Source organism: Gobio gobio (assembly GCF_949357685.1).
Source record: "Gobio gobio genome assembly, chromosome: 21".
Classification (NCBI taxonomy): domain Eukaryota; kingdom Metazoa; phylum Chordata; class Actinopteri; order Cypriniformes; family Gobionidae; genus Gobio; species Gobio gobio.
The window spans coordinates 32,803,500-32,824,569 of NC_137117.1; the positions used below are offsets into that span (position 1 = coordinate 32,803,500).

Below are 21,070 nucleotides of genomic sequence, written 5' to 3' on the forward strand. Positions count from 1 at the left end.
GACAAAGTTCGGTTCCTCAACGCCCCTGTCTGTCAGGCTGGCCTCTTCGGCGACGTCATCGAGAACTGTGCCCAGCAGTTCTTGGTGGCCCAGAAGCAGGTGGAGGTAAAAAATAATAATAAAAAGAAAATAAAAAAAACTTCCTGCCACGACTACCAGCTGCTGCCTCCACCCAGTCGTTGTCCGCAGCACCTCCATCTGCTTGTCGCCGAGGGTGTCTCCCTGCGTCCGCCTCCGCCCCTGCTAAGCCAAGCAGCAGCCTCCACCCAGGCAGCAGGTGGCCGGGCGCAAGGAGGCGCCCAACCCGTCCAGGGTCCCGCAAAGTCCGCTGGCAAGCACAAGGGCAAGCGGCCCTGAAACGGGCAGCCCAGCAAGAGGGGAACTGCTCAGGGAGTAGGTGTCCGCACCCCTCCCTCCCCCGGAGGAGGACCGGGGGGAGAATATATTTTTCGGTTTCGGTCCTGCCGCTGGCTCTCCGGAGTCCAGCGGTACCCACGTTCTCAGAGCAGTTTCCTTTGTCCCTGGGCCCAGAGAGGCTCAAGCCAGCTGTGTGCGACGCCCCCGGGCCTTGCCACTCCTGGCTTCCCCTCTCTTCTTCGCCAGGGGGTGGTGTGAGGCTAGAGGACGCCCCCGGGCCTTCTCTCCCACACACTGCCCCACCCTGGAACGATCAGACCCACTCCGGGTCGCCTCCGGGCCGTCCGGGTTGGGTCTGAGCGTTCCACCTCGCTGCCCCACCCCGGGTACGTCTGTGGTGCCATTGGTCCCGCTTGCACGGCTTCTGGGGGCCTGGCTAAGAGAGCCCCCAGACCGTCTCGCTGGCTCATCCGTACTATCAGACTCGGCTACGCGACTCATTTCGCGTACCGGCCTCCCAAGCACAAGGGCATCCTCTTCACCTCCGTGCGGAGCAGTGATGCCCATGTCTTGCGGTCAGAGATCGATGTCCTACCGGCGAAGGACGCGGTCGAGCCGGTTTCTCCAGCCGATATGAAGTCGGGGTTCTACAGCCCCTACTTCATTGTACCCAAGAAAGGCGGTGAGTTACGGCCAATCTTGGACCTGCGTGTTCTGAAACGGGCCCTGCACAAGCTTCCGTTCAGAATGCTAACGCAGAAATGCATTTTCGAATGCATCCGTCCCCAAGATTGGTTTGCAGCGATCGACCTGAAGGACGCGTACTTTCATGTCTCTATTCTCCCTCGACACAGACCGTTCTTATGCTTTGCGTTCGAGGGGAAGGCATATCAGTACAAAGTCTTGCCCTTCGGGCTGTCCCTGTCGTCCCGCGTCTTTACGAAAGTCGTGGAGGCAGCCATTGTTCCACTGCGAGAACGCGGCGTTCGCATTCTCAACTATCTCGACGACTGGCTTATACTCGCCCAGTCTCGGGAGCAGTTGTGCGAACACAGGGACCTGGTGCTCCGTCACCTCAGCCTGTTGGGCCTTCGGGTCAACCGAGAGAAGAGCAAACTCTGTCCCACGCAGATGATCTCTTATCTCGGCATGGAGCTGGATTCGGTCAATCGGACTGCGTGCCTCACAGAGGAACGAGTCCAGTCAGTGTTGAACTGCTTGAATACATTCAAGAGCAGGACGGCGGTCCCACTGAAATTCTTTCAGAGGCTCCTGGGGCATATGGCATCTGCAGCCGCGGTAACGCCGCTCGGATTGCTTCATATGAGACCGCTTCAGCGCTGGCTACACGACCGAGTCCCGAGGTGGGCGTGGCAGAGCGGCCAGTATCGGGTCCCAGTTACCCCGTACTGTCGCCAAACCTTCAACCCTTGGTCCGACCCCTCGTTCTTACGGGCCGGAGTGCCCTTAAGACAGGTGTCCAGGCATGTTGTGGTATTCACAGATGCCTCAGCCACGGGTTGGGGGGCCACGTACAACGGGCATGCAGTCTCGGGTCTGTGGACGGGGCCCCAGCTGCATTGGCATATCAATTGCCTGGAGTTAATGGCAGTACGTCTTGCGCTAAGTCGCTTCAAGAAGCTGTTTCAGCACAAACACGTACTGGTCCGCACGGACAGCACTCCGGCCGTTGCGTACATCAACCGTCAGGGTGGTCTGCGCTCCCGTCGCATGCTCCAACTCGCCTGCCACCTCCTCCTGTGGAGTCAGAAGCATCTGAGGTCGCTTCATGCCATTCACATCCCAGGTGTGCTGAACCAGACAGCCGACAAGCTCTCTCGTCAGTGTCCACGACTCCACCCCCGGAGCGTCCAGCTGATATGGGACCTTTTCAGAGCCGCACAGGTAGACCTGTTTGCCACTCCGGACTCGTCCCATTGCCAGTGGTACTATTCCCTGAACGGGGGTACCCTCGGCACAGATGCACTGGCGCACAGCTGGCCCCGGGACCTACACAAATATGCGTTTCCCCCAGTGAGCCTTCTAGCACAGACTCTGTGCAAGGTCAGGGAGGACGAGGAGCAGGTCTTGCTAGTTGCGCCCTACTGGCCCAACCGGACCTGGTTCCCCGAACTTACACTCCTCGCGACAGCCCCACCCTGGCCGATTCCCCTGAGGAAGGACCTTCTTTCTCAGGGAGGGGGCACTCTATGGCACCTGCATCCAGACCTCTGGAAACTCCATGTCTGGTCCCTGGACGGGACGCGGAGGTTCTAGGTGGCCTGCCACAGGCAGTGGTAGACACCATCACTTCAGCTAGAGCCCCCTCTACGAGGCGCCTCTAAACCCTGAAGTGGAACCTGTTCGTTGAGTGGTGTTCTTCTCGCCAGAAGACCCCCGGAAGTGTTCGATTAATGTTGTGCTTTCTTTCCTACAAGATGGGTTGGAGCGAAGGCTGTCTCCCTCCACCCTGAAAGTGTACGTCGCAGCAATAGCGGCGTATCACGATGTAGTTGAAGGTAAAACCTTAGGGAAGCACGACTTAATCGTCAGGTTCCTCAGAGGTGCGAGGAGACTAAATCCTCCTCGTTCTATCTCGCTACCCTCTTGGGACTTAGCCCTGGTGCTCAGAGCACTTCAGGGCCCTCCTTTTGAGCCTTTGCAGTCCGTTGAGTTAAAAATCCTGTCTATGAAGACGGTACTCCTGACTGCATTGGCCTCAATCAAGAGGGTGGGGGACCTGCATGCGCTCCGGTCTACGAATCGTGCCTAGAATTCGGGCCCGGTAACTCTCACGTCATCCTGAGACCCCGGCCCGGATACATGCCCAAGGTTCCTACCACTCCCTTTCGGGACCTTTCGGGAAGCGCTGCCCTCGGAGGAGGCAGACCCAGCCCTGGCTTTGTTATGTCCCGTCCGCGCTCTTCGCGCTTACGTTGACCGGACACAAAGCTTTAGGACCTCAGAGCAGCTCTTCGTCTGTTATGGAGGCAGCAGAAGGGAAAGGCTGTCTCCAAGCAGAGGTTAGCCCACTGGATAGTGGATGCTATCGTCTTTAGCGTACCAATCGCAAGACGTGCCTTGCCCGTTCGGGTTGCGAGCGCACTCCACAAGGAGTGTTGCCTCCTCCTGGGCTCTGGCTCAAGGCGCCTCGCTGACAGACATCTGTAGAGCTGGGCGACACCTAACACGTTCGCTAGATTCTATAGCCTCCGTGTGGAGCCGGTTTCTTCCCGTGTACTCGCCTCCAACGGCCGGTAGACGTGAAGTGCCCGTTCCTGTGTCGGCTTGCTACGCCACTCCCGCCTATGGCCGGATTCGTGCGTTTATCTTCTCCAGTTGTGTTCCCCAGAAATGGTGAACCCTGTCGAGCTCCTCCGTCACCCCTTCGGTGTCAGACGTTGTGGCCGTCTGACGCCAGGCCTGCACGCGTATGCTTGTGGAACGTGTGTGTAGGCTGGGTTCCATATGTGTTGGTCCCCTCACGGCGACCCCATATGTGTATTTCCACGGTACCTGCTACCCTACTCGGCTAGCCCCGTATCTTTCCCTTGACAGAGCCCCGCTCTGTCGTCTCTGGGTGTGTTCTTTCCCCCCTGGGACCAGGTTGGATCCACCCCAGAGACTGCCATATGTTGCACTACCCTGATAGGTTAGTCCTTATGAGTATTCCACCTCTCCTCCCATGGAGGACGTGGCTCCGCAGCGTTCCATCTCCCTGAGACTGGCACGCTTCCCAGCGTTATCCAGTAGTCACGCAGAGTGGGTCTTGCAGGAACAGCAGTGACTGACCTTCCCTGCCAGGAGCCCTGACTCCCACTCCAACATAGGAGTGGTCCAGTGAGCTCAGGCAGGGCGCTGGAAGGGCCAGCATCTCTGGCGTGTTAGTAGGGATCCCAATTCGTCGGTCAGTTCCGACGTACGTCGAACGTGACCGACTGAAAGGGAACGTCTCGGTTACGTATGTAACCCTCGTTCCCTGAAGGAGGGAATGGAGACGTACGTCCCGTCGCCAGGTGCTGTGCTTCCGCTGAAGGGCCGAGTCACTTATTCGGCTCCTCAGTTGGAAAAGCAATATGCAGTACTCCACTTCCGTGTTTATACCCGCGGTGCGGGGCGGTGCGTGGACCGCATGCCAATACAATTGGCTCGTTTCTAATACACTCGAAGTAGACTGGTCTCTGAAGACAGATCCCAATTCGTCGGTCAGTTCCGACGTACGTCTCCGTTCCCTCCTTCAGGGAACGAGGGTTACATACGTAACCAAGACGTTTTCTTTTTTTTTTTTTTTACATTTTCATCTTTCTGTAGTTAGTAAAGTTCCCTGAAAATCCTTGATTGTTGTCTTGAGTTCTTCAGGGAACAAACACCTCACAATATTCCTCATTTAAATTATTTCTGCCCAAGACATGCGCAAAAAAGGGATTGGGGCTGGTCGAGTTGCGTTAGTAGTGTGTTGTCGCCATGTTTAAGAGACACCGGATCAAACCAGCCCGGATCTAAAAGTTATGGTAAGGGGTGTGACATTTCCTAAACACGCTCAAAGCAGGTGACCAATCACAACACACTGGTCCAGCCGACCAATCAGGGCACATTGCGCTTTTCGGAAGGAGATGCTTCATAGAGAGACAGGAACTAAACAGAGCATTTCTGACAGACTGGGAAGAGAGGTGATTCAAAAATTTGAGTTTTTTTGAACCTGGCAATATATGTTCTTTGCAACCCTCCGTCAGAGCACCTTCAGTGAGAACATTCAGCCTTTGTGGTCGGATTTTGGAGGCGAGACGTTCAGTAATGAAACTGTTGTCAGTCAGTGACATTCTGTTCTTGCATTGATGCTGCATTGATGACAGTTTTCATTTATTTGTATTTTTGGCTTATAATTTTAGCAATTTATAAAAGAGCGGACGGGAGCAGGACGAAAAAACAGTCCCGCGCAGACCTCTAATAACAACCTCAAGGTCCACTTTTCTGCAGAGTTTTGCTCTAACCCTGCTCAAACACACCTGAATAAGCTGAATAAGTCTTTAGGATTACTAGAAAGTTACAGGTAAGTGAGTTTGATCAAAGATGGGAGCAATTCTCTGCAGGAAAGTGGATTTTGAGGGGCAAAGTTGAGATCCCCATATGAGGTCTTATCATGAGGAATCCATTTTCTTGATCTTTTGGGACAGCAAGTAGCTTGGAAATTTGTGTTCCCAAAATGTTTTAAACATTTGGAAATTAGCTATTTTTTCCGCACTCAAAACAAATAATTAAAAATGTATACGATACACAAATGCTTCTCTGGGTTCTAATTGTTCTCATTTGACAACCCACATCAGAAGTTGCCGCAGGAACCGTATTTAAAAATGCCATTTGAGGATTGATGATTGTTTTTATCTTCTAACCCAACAAGACAGTATGTGTCAATGTTTTCAAGTTTGTATCAGTGTGATTGTGCTCATGAATGACATTTTTTCCAAAAACAAACTCTCCTTTGTCCTTGCAGTGCCTAGTACAGGAGTGGCGGGATCCCAGGAGTGGTTTGTGGGGATAATGTGCGCGGGGGCTTTACTAACTCTGCTTGTCCTCATCGGCTGTTTTGTGCTCAAGAACAAAGGCGGCAAGTACGCAGGTAAGACACAAACAGCTTTAGAGGTCACACAGAGCTCCCACGCCTCTGTCCAAACTCACAGTAGTCTGCAGTCAAAGCGTCTAGACCTTGGCTTGCTGCTTTTGTGTGGCTCTGTCGCACCAACCCATAGACTTATTACTACCTGCCTCAGACAGATATCTTGAGATCAGTGAGCTTTACTGATATGTCCTCATCGGCTCCTACTGTGGTCTTCAGCTTTTTTCTTCCACACACACAAACACACATTTTTATATATATATATATATACAGTATATATACACCGATCAGGCATAACATTATGACCACTGACAGGTGAAGTGAATAACACTGATTATCTCGGCACCTGTTAGTGGGTGGGATATATTAGGCAGCAAGTGAACATTTTGTCCTTAAAGTTGATGTGTTAGAAGCAGGAAAGATGGACAAGCGTTAAGATTTGAGCGAGTTTGACAAGGACCTTGTTATGGCTAGACGACTGGGTCAGAGCATCTCCAAAACTGCAGCTCTTGTGGGGTGTTCCTTCCCAAGGAAGGAACAGTGGTGAACCGGCAGCAGGGTCATGGGCGGCTAAGGCTCATTGATGCACGTGGGGAGCGAAGGCTGGCCTGTGTGGTCCGATCAAACAGACTAGCTGTAGCTCAAATTGCTCAAGAAGTTAATGCTGGTTCTGATAGAAAGGTGTCAGAATACACAGTGCATTTGTTGCTTATGGGGCTGCATAGCCACAGACCAGTCAGGGTGTCCATGCTGACCCCTGTCCACCGCCGAAAGCGGCAACAGTGGGCATGTGAGCATCAGAACTGGACCACGGAGCAATGGAAGAAGGTGGCCTGGTCTGATGAATCACGTTTTCTTTTACATCACGTGGATGGCCAGGTGGGTGTACATTGCTTACCTGGGGAACACATGGCACCAGGATGCACTATGGGAAAAAGGCAAGCCGGCAGAGGCCGTGATGCTTTGAGCAACGTTCTGCTGGGAAACCTTGGGTCATGCCATCCATGTGGATGTTACTTTGACATGTACCACCTACCTAAGCATTAATGCAGAGCATGTACACCCTTTAATGGAAATGGTATTCCCCGGTGGCTGTGGCCTCTTTCAGCAAGATATTGCACCCTGCCACAAAACAAAAATGGTTTAGGAATGGTTTGAGGAGCACAACGAGTTTGTTAACTTGGCCTCCAAATTCCCCAGATCTCAATCCAATCGAGCATCTGTGGGATGTGAACAACTGAGCAAACAGGTCTGATCCATGGAGGCGCGACCTGGCAACTTTCAGAACTTAATTCTGCTGCTAACATCTTGGTGCCAGATACCACAGCACACCTTCAGGGGTCTAGTGGAGTCCATGCCTCGACGGGTCAGGGCTGTTTTGGCACAAAAGGTGGACCAATACAATATTAGGAAAGTGGTCATAGTTGTCTGATCTGTGTGTGTGTGTATATATATATATATATATATATATATATATATATATATATATATATATATATATATATATATATATATATATATATATATATATATATATATATATATATATATATATATATATATATATATATATATATATATATATATATATATATATATATATATATATATATATATAAATGAATATGAATATGAAAGTTTTTTAAAGGATTCAAGAATTGTCCTGAATGGATTATTATAAAATTGCATAAGTGTATGTACAATATGTAGTGTATGCAATTAAGCCTAAGGCATTGCAAGATAGCTTTAAACACCTTGTTCTTTCTCTCTGGCTGTTAGCTATACTTTACATTATATTATAGGTTATATATACCTTACCAAGCTGAAAAGAATAAATGCTTTCACTAGTAAGGTTCAGCTTACACAGTAGTTTATCTAAAAGGCAGTAAGTGTCCTTGATATGTTTCCATGCAGCAAAATAGGAAATCTTCTCCCAAATGTGGATGTAAGCTATTGAATTAATGTGAAGTGGATATCCATATTATCTCTTATGAAAAACAACAATGTATCAAAAATATCAAGAAAATCGTTAAAATATCAAGCCATGAAGTTTCAAAAGCAACTGAGAAATATCAGTAAGCAAGGCACTTTCCTTGAATTTTGTAAATTCATTACAACCAAATCCTCAAAAGTAGTACAATGTTATTTATAGAATAAATAATCTTTCCAATTTTTTCTTGGCAGTGAAGGAAAAGGAAGAATCTCCTGCTGATCCGGAATCTCACAGCATTGGTGAAGAAACCCCCTGCGAGTACAGGTCAGAGAGCCACACTAGTTCTGTTATAGATCTCGACGCAAATCCTTCGTCTCACTGAGTTCCTGCTGTAACATCATTTCTTAATGCCTTTATCTCCTGCAAACAAACCCTGCATGCATGGCATTTACTTGGAGCCACGAGGAAAGCATTGCTTTCACTATAGCCTACATACACAGGTAGTGAACGGCAGCTTTGTTTAGTTCAAAAGTCAGATCTTTAGTGTAGTGGTGTGTGATTATAGTTGTCGTATTGTGTTTAGCTTATAGTACAACTTCAAAAGGTTCCCTCAGTTATAGAAAATGCGTAGTAATGTCTGGGAATTTTCAAATTCAAAAATTTCAACATTTACATGCATGAAAAGGTCATGGAAATAAATACAATTAAAAAAAAAAAAATCATGACAAAGTCATGAAAGAGTCTATAGTGTATATAGTGTATATCACATGTCATTTTTTTGTTTTTCATTAACTAGATGAAAAATATCACATTAGTGAAATATTGCTCTTAAAGAGTATTTGTTGAGAATTTTACTAAAGACATAAGTGTAATGATTATTATGTCAATAGATTAGTATCTGACATACAAATCGAAATCTGTTAATTGATAAATGAATAAATAAACAAACAAACAAACAAACTGACTCCAAACAGTAGTGAGTGTGTTTACTATTTGGAGTCAGCAAAATATATATTTTTTTGATGAATATTTTTATTTAGCAAGGACACATTAAATTGATCAAAAGTGACAGATTATTTTATAAGTATTAGTTTTTACTATTTCAAATAAATGCTGTTCTGTTGAAGTTTCTATTTATCAAAGAATCCTAAACTATGTTTCACGATTTCCACAAAATGTACAAAAATCACAACTGTTTTTAACATTGATGATAATTAATGTTTCTTGAGCAGCAAATCAGTATATTAGAATGATTTCTGAAGGATCATGTGACACTGAAGACTGGAGTAATGATGCTGAAAATTCAGTTTTGCATCACAGGAAAAATAATATTTTTTAAAATATATTAAAATACAAACTAATAATATTTTACTAATATTTCTGTTTTTTTACTGTATTTTTTATCAAATAAATGCAGCCTTGGTGAGCATAAGAGACTTCCATAAAATCTTAGTGACCCCAAACTTTTGAACATCAATAATCTGGAAAGGTCATGGAAATTTGTTGGTAAGAAATTGTGGAAACCCTATAAAATATGTGTTGTTATTGTTGGAACCTCGACCGTGACACGGTGCCACAACCAGGTGCAAACAAGTAGCACATTAAAAACCTGTGTGAAAAACAGACCAGAGGCGAGCGAAAAGGGGGAAAAGGAGGTTGTGTGCAGTTAGCTTGCATACTTGCATATGGAGTAGCTTGAATCCGTAAATGTGTTTCCATCTCATTACTATTAGACACAGAGATACCCATTTTATTCCTCCCTCAGGAAAGAAATGCAGCTTCAGCAGAGGTTCGGAGTCTGATCTGTTTGGGGAGTTACAGCACCAGACACACTCAAACATCTGCTAACTGAAGTAACCTGATAGGGAAGTGCGTGCCATACCAGCTGTGGAGTATGACGGTAGCCTCAGAGGCTTTCGAAACTGCATTACTCTGGCTTACACAAGGAGGCCACTGATTTATTACACTTATGGGAATAGAAGAGCTGGTTTATCATGTTACGCCATTGATGATATTCATTTGATGCAATGAAATATGATATAGTGCATTGAATTCTGGGATACTATAGATAGAAGAAGTGACAGAGAAAAGAGGTGAGAAATTAAAATTCATCTGTCAGTAGTTATTGAAAAATAAATAATGAATGAAGATGTATAGTAGTAGTATAGTCCTAGGTGAAGTGAATATCTCTTAACAAGGACACATATTATAGTCCGGGTAGAGTAGATGGTAACCAAACAATCAGTTATCAAAAACAATGTGTTGGATGCCAGAGAAATGGGCAGGAATAAAGATCTGAGCACATGGACATCGGAAACAAAAAAAAAATGTGGGTGGGGCCCTCCCCCAGAAAAACTTTTCTGGAGTAGATACCATTTGCATTAAGTGCAAATATCCCGCCTTGTTTACTAAACGGCAGACAAAATGACGGAAGACACCAATTTTTTTTGCAATGGCAATAGTGTAGGGGTAAGGCTCATGGCAGAAAGTTTTGACACAAATCGACCCTAGGTTCAAATCCGCCTTTTGCTCCCTTTTCTCATCACATATCAGATCAGAAAGGCATTTATTTTCAATTGATCGTTCGTAAAGACCCGCCCCCTTTAGTTACTGTTGCTATGTCCGACAAGCCATGGCGCTCTCACACCACACACGTTCTCACGTAGAGAAAATACATCGCGGAGCAAAGAGGACACTGACAACACGACGACAGACAGGACAGAGCAAGTTACTTTTAATATGAAACAAAGTCTCAACTTTGAAATTGTCATTTTTTAAAGAAATTTAAACAATAAATACCGTTTTGTGGCTCTTTAATGTGTTGCGATCACTGTAGCTCCTCAGTTAAAGCTGCTTGTGAAGCGATCATCTCTTCCTTGTAGTTCATTGATAAGCACGAAATAAACATGAATGAACACTAAAAGAAATGTTGTTTAAACCGCTGAAAGACGTCAGTACACACCGTTTTTCCAAGTTCAAGTCCACCGACGTTAATCTCCTAACTCTCCTGACTGCTTTGTTGGACAAAACGGCAGATTCGGCGATGTGATTGGTCAGATCGCCTGTCAATCAAACTTGCGGGGAAGGGTGAATTAAAAAATAAGAAACTATTCGAAAAGTGGAAATAAAGCGTCTAACCAGTGTTTAAAGGTCCCATGGCATGAAATTTTCATTTTATGAGGTTTTTCAACATTAATATGAGTTCCACTAGCCTGATTATTGTCCCCAAGTGGCTAGAAATTTAGATCGGTGTAAACTAATTAGCGAATTATTAAAGTTCACACAGAACTTTATTATTCGTGCACAAACTGTGGCTTCTCTCTCTCCTGACAGAACGGTGTTTTCTATCTTGTGAGTCAGTGTTTTTGTACATCCTCGTCGCGTCTATCTGTTCTAAAATGTGCATACAGTCGAGAGTTTCTGCTCAACATCGGCAGAGCCACATCTTTAGAGATAAACCTCACGCACGCCGAAGCTCGGGCTGCAATGACCGGTCAGCCTTCACCATCACCGACCCCCAGTACTGCATCTGGCCCACAGCAGAGGCACCATACGCGCCGCGAGATTAAGCAGGAGGGGGGTAAGCGTTTTTCTGTGTATGGGGCTGCGTAGCCGCAGACCAATCAGAGTGCCTATGACATTGACCATCGGAAGGGTCTAATGGGCACGTGAGCATTACTACTGGACCTTGGAGCATTGGAAGGAGGTCACCTGGTCAGATGAGTCCCATTTTCTTTTACATCACGTGGATGGCCGGATGCACCATGGGACGATGACAAGCCGGTAAAGGGAGTGTGATGCTCTGGTCAATGTTCTGTTGAGAAACTCTGGGTCCAGCTATTCAGTTGGGCATACATTTGACACATGCCACGTACATAAACATTGCTGCAGACCAGGTACATCCCATCATGATAATGTGGTGTTCCCTGGTGGAAGTGGCCTCTTTCAGCAGGATAATGCAACCTGCCACACTGCACACATTGTTCTGGAATGGTTTGAGGGACATGTTGAAGAGTTCAAGGTGTTGCCCTGGCCTCTAAATCCCCAGATCTCAATCCAATTGAGCATCTGTGTGTTGTGCCGGTCCAACAAGTTCGATCCACAGCGGCTCCACCTCGCAACTTACAGGACTTGAGCGATCTGCATATACATACATGAACGTTCAAAAGTTTGGGGTCAGTAAGATTTTTATTTTTTAAATGAATACTTTTTTTCAGCAAGGACACATTTTGAGTGTTACAAAAGTCTTCTATTGCCAATAAATGCTGTTTTTCTTATGTATTACGAATCAGTTCCTCAAACATCCCTAATTATCATGGTTTCCACAAAAATATTAAGCAGCACAACTATTTTCAACATTGATTATAAGAAATGTTTCTTGAGCAGCATCTCAGCATATTCAAAATATTTCTGAAGGATTATGTGACATGAAGACTTGAGTAATGATGCAAAAAATCCAGCTTTGCATCACAGGAATGAAATATAAGATATATCAACAGACAATTTATTTTAAATTGTAATATTATTTCACATTACTACCTTTTTTTCTGTATTTTATTCAAACCTTTGATTGGTAGTGTGTGTGTGTGTGTGTGTGTGTGTGTGTGGGCATGTTTTTGTGAAATATCAGGACACAAATGTGTATAATGACATGGGTATGACATAGGTATTACAAAAAGAGGGTGAAATATGAGGACGTTACCCATGTCCTCACTTTTCAAAATGCTTATAAATCACACAGAACAAGTTTTTTTTCACAGAAAGTGAACTGCACAGTCTCCTGTGAGGGCTAGGTTTAGGGGCAGGGGCAGTGTAAGGGGATAGAAAATACGGTTTGTACGGTATAAAAACCATTACGCCTATGGAATGTCCTCACATTTCACAAAAACAAACGTGTGTGTGTGTGTGTGTGTGTGTGTGTACCAACAGATTATAGTAAAGATATTTTTATCTGCACAAAATAATCAGCAATGGATGACGCAATGCAGCCCCATTGTTCAGTGTTCTACTGTGGTCAGCAGGACTATTATTTCTAAAATGAAAAGAGGACAAATGTCAGTTTATCCTAATAAATGTTCTGTCTGGATTTATTTTATCGCTATCCAAGACGTTGTGGCATCTCATAGTAATTGGGAGCTTACGAGGTGACCCCCCGTCTCCTTACAGACACCTGCTTGCTGGCAGTGTGCCTGCACTCAAATTGGCAGCTAATTTTGGTTTGTCCCATCATTCCTCCGGGACTAAAGTAACCTGACAGGCTGTTTGTCTACAGGCACACAAAGCGTCTCTTAAGTCAGTCCTCTCATTGGCTGGCATGACCGGTGCTCTGTGATTTTCTCCCTTTCTAGTTTTGAGAATTGCCATCAGGCCTTGAAGTCTTTGCAATTAGTAATTAGCAGAAAGCAATGATTGCATCCTTCCCCTACACCCCTCCTTCCCCGCACTGTCTGCCAGCCTTGACTAGTATCATCTTCTGAGCTGAATTTGACTCATTTTTCTTGGTATTTGACAGTGACAATGATGAGAAGCCGCTGAAGAGCAGCCAGCAATTGCTCAGAGACATCAAAGAGGATGATAGCAGCGAGGACAGCTCTGTGATATCAGACGACGAGGACTGTGAGTTCAACGAAGACGGGTCGTTCATCGGCGAGTATTCAGGACACAAGCGTAGGGTGTCCACGGAGGTGAATGGACATGCCCCTGTGACTTCCTAATGCTGGTTCAATCTTATGAACTTTTAAACAATTTAACAGGGAGAAAGAAAAGTTTGTTTGTATGATGTGCCTTGAATGTGCCTATGTTTTTTTTAAAGGTCCCGTTTTTCGTGTTTTTTTGAAGCTTTGATTGTGTTTACAGTGTGCAATATAACATGTGTTCATGTTTCGCGTGTAAAAAAACACAGTATTTTTCACACAATTTACTTATCTGTATACTGCTGTTTTCACTGTCCTCAAAACGGCTTGAAAGATTTCCCTGTTCTCTGCACGCAGAGCGCACGTTACCGGAAAGGTCACGCCTCTCACCATAACGGGGATGCAAGCGCTCAATGATCTCTAAGTACAGCGTCCCTGGGAAAGCCAAACAAAGGTGACTTGACTCCGGGATGAAAATAACAGCGTCTCGACGACATGGCAACAAACAAACTATACGAACGCAACCGAACGCAACACTTCCTCTTATCCACGCGGGAGCAACACGACCACGCCCCCTTTTTCGCGTGTTCTTGTGGGCGGAGGTTAGTCGACAAACTGCTCTACTGACGTAATTAAAGCAGGAAATACCAGGATGTAGTCCTAACTGGCCGTTCGCTGTAGGCTTTGAAAGGGAACTTCTGTTAAATAAAATATCTCGCTTGGCATTGAACTTTGAGCTTTATATTTTTACAGGTATTATAAATGCTCTAACAGCAACATTACACACTAACTAAAGTTTGAAAAATGGGATCACGAAGAACAGGACCTTTAAGAGTTTGCTTTTGCACGAATGGCCACTTCTTTACAGTATTAATATGAAGGGTGATGACAGGTGATAGTTCTGCACAACATGAATATTATGCTATCATTTACTCATCGCTATGTTGTTTCAAACTCAATTGAGGACTTTGAGACATTTAGCAGAATGTTCAAGCTGCTCTTTACAAACAATAGAAAATAAGTGGTGACCAGGGGCTGCAAAGCTCCAAACATTTGACTCATTAGCTATATTCAGTCATTCATATGATATAACATTTAAGTCATTACTCTCAAATCTCATTCACATTTGCGCATATTCAAATAAGGCACATCAAATAATATCACAACATGTTTAACATAACGGTGAGTAAATGAATACAGAATGTACATTGTTGGGAGAGCTAATTGTTTAACAGATTTTATAAAACATGGTCCCACTTTATATTAAGTGTCTTTAACTACTATGTACTAACATTTAAATTAATTATTTGATACAATGCACCTATTGTGTACATACTACATTTTTTTGCATTGTATTTATATGTAAAACATACCTACATGTAATTGCATCTGTAAGGGATAGTTCACCCAAAAATGAAAAGTTGCCTTCACTTACTCATCCTCAAGTTGTTCTAAACCGGTATGAGTTTTATTCTTCTGGTGAACACAACAGAAGATATTTTAAAGAATGTTGATAACCAGACAGTTGACGGTAGCCAATGACTTCCATAGTATTTTTTCCTACCGTGGAAGTCAAAAGCTACCGTCAACTGTTTGATTAACACATTTTTTTTTTATATCTTTGTTTGAGTTCAGCATAAGAAAGAAACTCATACCAGTTTGGAACAACATGAGGGTGAGAAAATTATGACAACATTTTTTGGGTGAACTATCCCTTTAATTGCCCAATAACACAGGCAACATGAACACAATAAGTATATATTGTACATCACAATTTATTTTAATTTGTATGTGAATACATGGTAGTTACATAAAAGACCCCTAATATAAAGTGTGACCTGAAACATTATTTGCAGGTTTTCCCAGCAACAAAACAAACAGATTTGTGCACCTTAGAATTAATGTGGATTACATGTTTGCGGTCGGATTAGGTAACTATTTCACTTTTCCTGCTGAAGAAAAATAAATAATTCATGGCCTGTCACAAAACTGATATCTTGACAGCACAATTTTCGGTTACATGTTCGCTTGTGTGGGCAATCACGTAACCTCTCTGCACGCCTCTCAGCAAGATACTGACACAATGAAACAAAACAATTATGTTCTGACTCTTCAGTATATCTACAAAAACATATTTCTGTTTAACCATGTATTTGATTAAAACTGACGTTGGCGCTGCCATGGGGGAAAAAATCTCTAAGAAAAAGGTCAACATTGAGTGGTTATACACCATAATTCTATATAGTATATATAATATGCAAAAATATGTTTTAGCGCATGTAAGCTCCGCCATATGAGGTTTATGTTGTCAATAACATGCTAAGATTGCCTTATCTTCTTGAAACGCTAAGACTCATGTATGATCAAGTCAATATACTTTTGGTGTCTTCAGCAAATCTTTTACATTTTTAAATTCTGTTTCACCTCTAAAATGAGAAGATACAAGAAGAAGTGTTTGTGTATCAAAATCCATGTTTCTAATAATGTATTACGTCCAGACTGTAATCCAACATAGTGTCAATCCAACTTCAAATCAAACATATTTATTATTACAGAGCGAAAAAAGCCCTTCTGCTGATATATGAGAGGAGATTTTTTGTAAGATTTTTGCTATTTTTGTATTTAGTTGAGAGATTCTAGTGTATAGATGCTCTTTTGTTCTTGCATTGTACATACCTGTAGATGATGTTTGTTGTTGTTGTTTTTTTTGGTAAGTTTTTCTTTTCTGCCTGAAAATGATGCTTATACCTACTAAATACTCAGGAGTTTTTGAATAGAATATGCTGTGCAAAATGTTCATCTTTATGATATCTTTATTCCTGAGAAATATGTTTACCCCCCCATTTGCTATATTTTGTATTCATGCACAACGCTATGAAATGTTGACTATCAAGACATTTTGTTACACTGACCCTAACCAATTTCAGGTTTCACCACAGAAACACACAGGACAATACAAATGACTATTAAACTTTTTTTTTTATTTCAGTGATATATGATCTTATATTGAGATTATTTTTCTATTATTAAAAATATTTAACACTGGAAAAATGCATCCGAAATCCAGGTAAACTGCTTCAATGGAACTCTAATGGAGTTCCAACAATCTACCCATTTGTAATAATCCATTACAGGCTCTTGTGAAAAGTGCCTTGTGTAACCTTTGACCTTGTACAATGTGCGTCTCCACAATACAGCGATGCACCAATTAAAAAACAGACAGTGGTTTTGAGGGCACAACCTCTACAATTATAAGCAGTGCTAAAGCGCATCCTGATGAATCTGAACATGTCCCACAAGGCTGAAAAGGACTAGAACATGTACAAGAGGGTCATCAGATCAGGATCAGTATATATAAAACACACTGGCCAAGTTAATGAAGTGGACAGTGAATTGATGTTCAAGTTCTTTTGTCTACTTCTCAGATCCCAAATTGCATAAGCAGGTACAATTTTGAAATATTGTTTAGATGAGAAGTCTTCACAGAGGTACATACACTTCACAGGGCTTCCCCCTGTACATTGCACCATAATTTATTTTCTCAAGGTGTTTGAAACGGTTTCATAAATTATTCTCTCTAAACCCCTCCTTTGTAATGCTGCGTTCACACCAAACGCGAATAGAGTTCTACTCTAGTTTGACGCGTGAACATTTTGAATCCATTTGCGCGTCCACAGCGAATTGGACGCGCGTAGAAATCAAGTGTTGCATGCAAATTAGCCGCGCGCTCAAGGCGGGAAGGCACTCCAGGGGAAATATTTCATAAAACACCACTCTGCCTGTTTTCATTTTCATAAAAAAATTTTTTAAACATTAATAGCCACACAAATGTGGTCCAGGCAACACACCTGGATGATCTTGACAGCATGTATATTTAAATATCCTTAAAAAATATAAAGTTATGAAACTTCACTTTGCCCTCAGTCAAAACCATTTGGCAGCAAACAATAGATTCATGAGACCAAGTATCGCTCATTAGAACTACACAAGACATTAAATCTCATGTTTAACCACTACAGAGACATCCGAGCCAGCGGCAGACGCCAGAAGGACTGGCCGAGGAAAGACTGCTCTCGCCCGGGTTCACGAGCGATGAGCACCCGGTGATCCACTGGAGCTCACAACTCCAAAAACACAAGATTTTTTTTTTTAAATAGGCTATATAAATAAACCACAGACTTTAGCTTTAAACAACTACATTATCAACTGAAAAGCATTAAAACTACATTTTGTGACACAATAGTAGTATTTTTAAATTATGCAGGGTTTCTCATCATGTCACTTTACCACGGGACCGCAGCGAGCAGGCTCCTAATTGGTTAACGCGACGCGAATTGGCGCCAAAGTTCAGATTTTTCAACTCGGGCGTCAGACGTGAATTCGCTTCAAACGCGTGAATGCACAAAATGCACAAAAAGAACCACACACGTGTATCGCGCAAGACGCTCAATTTGCGTCATTCGTGTGAACTGGATGCGCGAATGAGGCGGATTCGCATCCTTCGCGCCGCGCGAATCGCGCCTTCCGCGCAGCGGGACCTCCAAGACGCGCGTCGACGCGCCTTTCCATTGACTTAACATTGAAATCACTCGCGCCAGACGCTCTATTCGTGTTTGGTGTGAAGGCAGCATTAAAGCCTACTCTGCTCTGATTGGTCAGATGGCCCAGTCTGTTGTGATTGGTCTACTCTGCTCTGATTGGTCAGATGGCCCAGTCTGTTGTGATTGGTCTACTCTGCTCTGATTGGTCAGATGGCTCAGTCTGTTGTGACTGGTCTACTCTGCTCTGATTGGTCAGATGGCCCAGTCTGTTGTGATTGGTCTACTCTGCTCTGATTGGTCAGATGGCCCAGTCTGTTGTGATTGGTCTACTCTGCTCTGATTGGTCAGATGGCCCAGTCTGTTGTGATTAGTCTACCGCTTACTGCACATTTTACCATATCAGTGTGAGTCCTCTTCCTTTAGAAGTTCATGCAAAGTGGATTTGCTTTGGCAGCGCAGAAAACACCTTCTTCCTGACATGTCGACAACACAAACTTTTGTGTTTGAGGATCAAAGAAGTTGTTATTTGTGGGCAGCCAATGAAGACCATAGGGTGGCATTATGCAAATGTGTTACAAACCTACGTAGGATTGTGTAGGAAGTGAGACTGGAATTACTGATGACTCGTTTCGGGCAGTTCAGATTCGGTTCGTTGTTTTGGGCACTTTGACCTTTGAAACTCTGCAGACCTTTTACATTAACAAACATCTATATTACATACTACATTAAAGGTAATGTCGGTTTCTCCATTTTATTATATACCAAGTACTTTGGCCTGAAAAGGCTTGGAGACCTAGGTATAGATTTTGCAATAAAATACAGAGCTACTGTATACAAAATTATATAACATAAAATTGTAGAATACAAAAAGTCCAGGATGAAATATTATTTTGTGTTTCAGTGCACAAATACTGGATTTACTGTGTCAAGCTGTCATGGTAACCTCTGCCTACTGCATGGTCTTAGACACAAATCCCAATTTCAAAGAAATGTCCTCTGCAATTTTGCAATGTTCTTATTACCTTTAGAGGTGACTCATTTCTCTAACAAATTGGATATGGTGGATATTGGAGGAGGAAGCTGTCAACAGTAAATCCACCATTCGCTTTCTACGGTCAGGCTGGAGTGAGTGTCACAGCTTGAAATGAAGTTAAAAAACGAGAGAAACATTAAAGAAAAACAAGATTAAGATGATTTGAGCTTTGTGACACAGCGTGTTATCCTGCTGGAAGTAGCCATCAGAAGATGAGTACACTGTGGTCATAAAGGGATGGACATGGTCGGCAACAATACTCAGGTAGGCTGTGGCATTAAGGCCAGGGCACACCAACCTGACGTCAAAGAACTAGCAGCGATGAAAGCCGACGGTGTTTTCGCCTCTCGTCGGCCGCGTCTGGGCCAAAAAGCTGCACTTGAACACACCGAGAGAATTACAGCTGACTGTCAGCTAGCATGCACGTTCTGCGCCTGCGTGTAAATGAGAACTGTCTATTTCTGCAGATATATTCTGCTATATTCATAATTCAAAAGGGGAACTACTAACGCTCCAGCCTGCAGATACACAATCTATACACAAATCAGTGCGCGCTTACCTTTTTGAACCTACATGTTGAATCGGCCAAAAAAAACCTGATGGTGTCCGACTAGAGCCAGCGGTGCGGAACACACCGGAAAAACTAAGTCGACCGACAGGAGTGGCACCGGTGTGTCTTCTGAGCTGTAGCTCATCTGCTTCAAGGTTGGGTGTGTTGTGTGTTCAGAGATGTTCTTCGGCAGACCTGGGATGTAACGAGTGGTTATTTGAATTACTTTTGCCTTTCAGGTTATTTTCCTCTGACCTCTGGTATCAACAAGGCATTATCCCCCACAGAACTGCCACTGGATATTTTCTCTTTTTCATTTCAGTTTCTGACAAATAAATCAGCAGCGATTTAAGCACAGTGATAAATTTCAGTTCCCTTTCGTTCAGTCACTACGACGTAACGTTAGTGACTAACGAATGGGGGTTTCGCTTAGAAGCCTATCAACTTCGAGTTTTGAGAAAACGCCCAATGGCGTGCCAATGCCATGGGGCATGCGGAATTTGCATACGTAGCTCCGCCTCACTGCGTGAGTATATAAGGAAGTACGAGGCAATATCGCATTATGTTCTGCTTTCGGAGCCAAGAGTACCTACCTCTTCACTCCTACAGCCTTCTGAGACTCTGTCAGCTTCTTCGAGACGAGCAGCTTTCCAGTCGGTGTTGGTGTGACGGCGCGTTCCAGTGATCGCATACTTCCTGCCTGCTGATCTGTGCAGTGGTCCGCCTGACAGCTGGTGTGTGTTTCCCTGGGCGCTTCGGCATCGACTGCAAGGTTTTCCTCTCACAAAAAGAGCTTGCGCGTGGCACGTCTTTTTCAAGACGGCTCGCCCGTGCACTTCCGGGTGCGATCGATTTTCCGCTGCTGTCTGTGGACGCATTCACTGCTCGAGCGTGTTTGGGCTTCAGCACGCACGGGCAGTGTTTGCGGATGTGTCACGTTTCCATTGCGGGGGCGTGACCATCGCGATGTCACGGTCGAGACTCAATGATCTCTGTGAGGAGAGAGAGTCCCCTCTGCCACACCCCAATCTACCGTCCCCGAGTGAGATGGTACTTTGGCTGGTGGCCAGGGTGACCTGAGGGCGGTGCTGTGGTATTAAGAACCCCGACGTTCATTCCTCGGGCCACACCCCCCTCTTATACATCGCTTCCGCGAGTGTTGGATTGAATCTACGGCCCGTCTCTGACGCCCCGTTCGTTCAGTTCACGCTCCGGATAGCAGTGAGATGTCGATCGCCGCATCCCAAGGTGGGCTGGAGTCCTTTGGGGATGACGATTAGGTTGTGCTCCGCCTCCGGGTGTGTCAGCACTGCCTGATCTGACCTAAAGTTGACAGCCATGTTATCTCGGGCAGCCGCGAGTCTCGCGCTGGTGTGGAACTCCGCCCAGTCGCGGGTGCTCGTGGTTGC

At 44.5% G+C, this 21,070-nt stretch overlaps 1 protein-coding gene across 1 annotated transcript in view; it reads left to right on the forward strand.

Moving 5' to 3' along the window:
- The window catches only part of chl1a (cell adhesion molecule L1-like a), a 65,325-nt gene extending 51,060 nt beyond the window's left edge, over window positions 1–14,265 (forward strand). Inside the window, exons 24-26 of the mRNA XM_079803224.1 lie at window positions 5,849–5,974; window positions 8,156–8,228; window positions 13,417–14,265. Of these exons, the coding sequence (XP_079659350.1) occupies window positions 5,849–5,974; window positions 8,156–8,228; window positions 13,417–13,618 (401 nt within the window). The 3' untranslated portion in view covers window positions 13,619–14,265. The remainder of the gene's footprint in view (window positions 1–5,848; window positions 5,975–8,155; window positions 8,229–13,416) is intronic.
- The last annotated feature ends 6,805 nt before the right edge of the window (window positions 14,266–21,070 follow it).